The 3,820-nt window shown below is 40.0% G+C and overlaps 1 protein-coding gene across 1 annotated transcript in view; it reads right to left on the bottom strand.

Moving 5' to 3' along the window:
* Window positions 1-2,130: 2,130 nt before the first annotated feature.
* The window catches only part of LOC125128674 (zinc finger homeobox protein 4-like), a 4,067-nt gene continuing 2,377 nt past the window's right edge, over window positions 2,131-3,820 (bottom strand). The window contains exons 1-2 of the mRNA XM_047782860.1: window positions 3,568-3,820; window positions 2,131-2,693 (exon numbers count right to left, since the gene is read on the bottom strand). The exon at window positions 3,568-3,820 is cut by the window's right edge and continues 2,377 nt beyond it. Coding sequence (XP_047638816.1) covers window positions 2,131-2,693; window positions 3,568-3,820 — 816 coding nt within the window. The remainder of the gene's footprint in view (window positions 2,694-3,567) is intronic.

Raw genomic sequence — 3,820 nt, forward strand, 5'->3', positions numbered from 1 at the left:
TAATGCAAAAGAATAGAGTTCAATTGCCCAATACCAAGTTTCAATGGCTCAAATATTTCTCTCTTCAATCTTTTTAAATTCAAGATAAGTTTGTTCAAAGGGTGTCTTTATTTGTTGGCCTGACCATTTTTAGACCAGACACCTCAACGACACTTTGGTTTTTAAGAGAGAAGCAGATGAAGATTGGGAGAAGTAAATGTGTATATGACATAATATTTTTAAGGTAAGGGTACAATACAGCTTTTGGTTCTGGGATATAAAGCTCTCTCTGCTTTCAGACCCTCTTTATAAGCAAGTTTTATCTCATCTGGTTGTTATACATTCAAAGACAATATCCAACTCTCCCCGAAAAGGAATTTCAAGGGTCACCCCTGGCATGTAGCAAATTGCTCTGCAGACAGTGAGGCAGGTCAATCTATGCTCGTGGAAGGAATGGATAAACTTCATACACACATACACACATGTAAATAATCGTCAAACAATAAAATTAAATAACCTTTCCTGAGAAAATAAACAGTAATGCTCTACCCTTCTTAAGCTTCTCACAGGAGATTAATAAAACAGAAAAATCTGTACATTTATATCTTCTATTCACGACATGTTAATTTAAAGTGTTAGAGGAGCTCCGTGAATATAAACACAGTTCATGAATATTCTATATAGCTCCCAGGGTCGAGATCTATTATTTATATAAACTTAATGTTTTTTTTTTTTTTCTCCTCGGTATTCTAAAAGTTTTAATAGGTCAGGTATCAACAGAAGAAAAGTTGACAATTGAACGGCTGTCAACTGTTGCTGCAAACGCTATGAATTATCATACAATTAATCTGTTATATTTTCAATACCATCAACTTAGAAGCTTTCCATTTTACATTAGGGCCTGTGCTCCCCTAAAACTGTGTAACCCAAATCTAATGCTTTCATTATTGATCCACAGAGAGCGGATATCACAGAAACAATGTTACAAATTCTCACACCAAGTCTTCAGGTTTTCACAGCACAGTACATCAATCCAGCATTTGAACTTCAAGAAACAGCCCAAACAAACAGTGGCAGGCCAACCCAAATAAATATTCCAGCACCTGAGATAGCCACAGTCTGCTCTTTTCGTGGTCTGTTTACAGTTGGAAAGAGTATGAGAAGAACCGGAGGTATTATAATCCCTGGTTGATTCCTGATAGTATAGTTATCACTGATTTCTAGTATAAATCAATAGATAACACTTGCAAAATGGATTTTGTAATCATATTTAGAGCTTGTTACAATGACTAATGGTTTGCAATATTTCCTGAATTTTAATATCCTCTAGACAAAAGAAGTTTTTAATAAGTTACCAAGTTATTCATCATAGAAATGAATCTGTTACACTTGTACATGAACCAAGACAATCAAGCCAATCCAGTAAACAAACTGCAGAAAATAAATTAACCAGTAATTAGGGTTCAGAGAAAGGGAAGACAAAGTAGGTAACAAATGATGTTCATCCTTTGCACGTGTTCATTACATCTGCATAGTTTTTTTGCCTCCTAATATAAAGACTCTATTTGCCATTTAATGAACATTTTACCTGTGCCACACCCATGCAGGCAGTGGGGAGCGGGGGAGGACTACTGGAAAGTCAGGCAAAATAACAACAGAGTGAAGTAGGAGACTTTCAACCGATACTAAGGGACAGGGTATTTACTCAATACCACTAGGAACTTACAGGAAAAAAAGCAAAAACAAAAACATCACACATGATGTTTGGATCATCGTTGTTTGTCACCAGACAAAAGATGATGGACTCACAAGGTAGCACTGTTTTTGTCCCCTGCTCTCTAGAACCACTAACACCTAGCCAAGACTGATGCTATGTTGTTATTGTTGTTTTCGATCAATCAATAAAAGAGGTTTAACAGTATTATTTTCTATATGAAAACAGAAAAGTGTTATTTATGTCAGGGCAACCAGTAATCAGACCCACTGAGAGAGGTGTAAAAGGGACACGGGGCAAATCTTTTAAGTAAATTCTCCAATTCCATCTATTTCAATAGGCTATGCTTTTTGTCCTGTGAAGCTGAAACTGTGGATCTTACCCTTTTTTTTTTTTCTCTCTCTCTCTCCCTTCACTTACAGATTTCTGCTCCAAGCTCAGAAACAGTTAATTCCCTCCTCTACTCTGCGCCCACGGAAATGGATGTCACTGCTTACCTTGTAGAGCTTCAGGGCCGCCTCGTGCCTGTGATTGGTGGTATGCAAGCGTAATTTATCCACACTGTTGGTGTAGTAGTCACAGGCGTTACATTTTAGGTGCACGGGGTTGCCAATGGCAATGCACTTCAGCCTCCACTCATTGCTTTTGCCCCCTTCTTTAATGTGAGCCACCAGTTGATATTTCTGCATATGTTTATCAGTCTTGCAGTGGAGCTGGAAGTTGGCTTTGAGCTGAGTGTTGTAGTTACAGAGCTTGCACTGGTAGATATCTCCAATTACAGCCCTCCATTCCTCTTCAGGGAGAGAGCGCTCACTGCTCACATGCACGCTTAGGGCCTCCAGGCTGTCAGAGGTGAATTTGTTGCAAACAGCACACTGGAATAGCTTCAGCGCTGGGTCACTGATATAAGGTGACAGCTCTCCTGCAGTAAGGAGGGACAGGTCATCACCCATTAGCTGACCACTGGCAAGCCGGATTTCAGGCGGCAGCTCATTATTTACTACAGGAAAAGAAAAATTAAAAGGAAAAATAGAGACTAGAAAACACAGCACACACAAAGGAATCTGTAAAATAAAGTCTTGACAAGGAATGTGCTTTCTCTAGAGCTTACACTATAAAAAGCTGTAATAGGATTGAATCAGGATCAATTACAATCATCCCTTTCAACTTCTAAATTCCCTCATCAGATAGCTTTAATTACTCCTACTGGGCATGATGTCATTCTGAAATTTGTATTTTCGAGGGCAGGAAAGCTGATCAATACCATAACAAAACAGTCACGTGCTTGCAACCTAAGCACCTAGATGATAAACTTCCATGAGCACTAATTGTTATTTCGCAATTTGTCTGAGAGCTTGATGAGATTTGGCTAATACTGGATGTGTGCCTGTAATCTACTGCCAAATATCTGGGATAAGGTAATGGTATTACTGTTAGCTTAATTATCTTCAGTCACAGACATTAAAATGTTTTGCAAAAAATATTTAATGAAAACTAATGGCATACCCTTTTGAAGCTCAAGTTTGATAGGTTAGGGCACAGTTGCCGAAATGGAAGCTATAAACCTCGTGAGGTATCACTAAGGATGGCAGGTAATTAATGCAAATTAGCGTTATTTTGTCAACCTACTGAAGGGAGACAAAGTTTGCTAACTCCTCTTCAGCTGCCCTTGATCCCTTCCCTCCTTCCTCTCTGAAGTTAATTCAGACTTGAAGTAAAGCCCAAATGGTTTGATTATCCAGCTTCAAGAGAAAGTCCCTTGTAGTAAAACTGTCCCCAATCTGTTGGCATTCACCACTTTATCTGGGTGCATCACGCCAAATCAAGATGTGATTAGAAACTAACGGCAGAGCAGAAAAGCAGTAAATACTGACCAAGTCCCGGTGCCAGAGCGGCTGCTGTCGCCGGGTCCAGCTGGAAGGGATTGAGCATCAGCTGCGGGTCGCCGGGGTTCTCGAGCTTCATTCCGGTCAGGCCTATGTTCTGGGCTAGGTAGTACTGATAGAGCTCTGCCTCGGCCGGGGCGAGGCCCAGGTGCAGGTTATGCTGGATCTGCTTCATGTTCTGCTGCAAAAGCATCATGTTATGCATGTGCTTTTCACTGGTCATATGAATGCGCAGGTTCCG

Source organism: Phacochoerus africanus, chromosome 6, assembly GCF_016906955.1.
Source record: "Phacochoerus africanus isolate WHEZ1 chromosome 6, ROS_Pafr_v1, whole genome shotgun sequence".
NCBI lineage: Eukaryota > Metazoa > Chordata > Mammalia > Artiodactyla > Suidae > Phacochoerus > Phacochoerus africanus.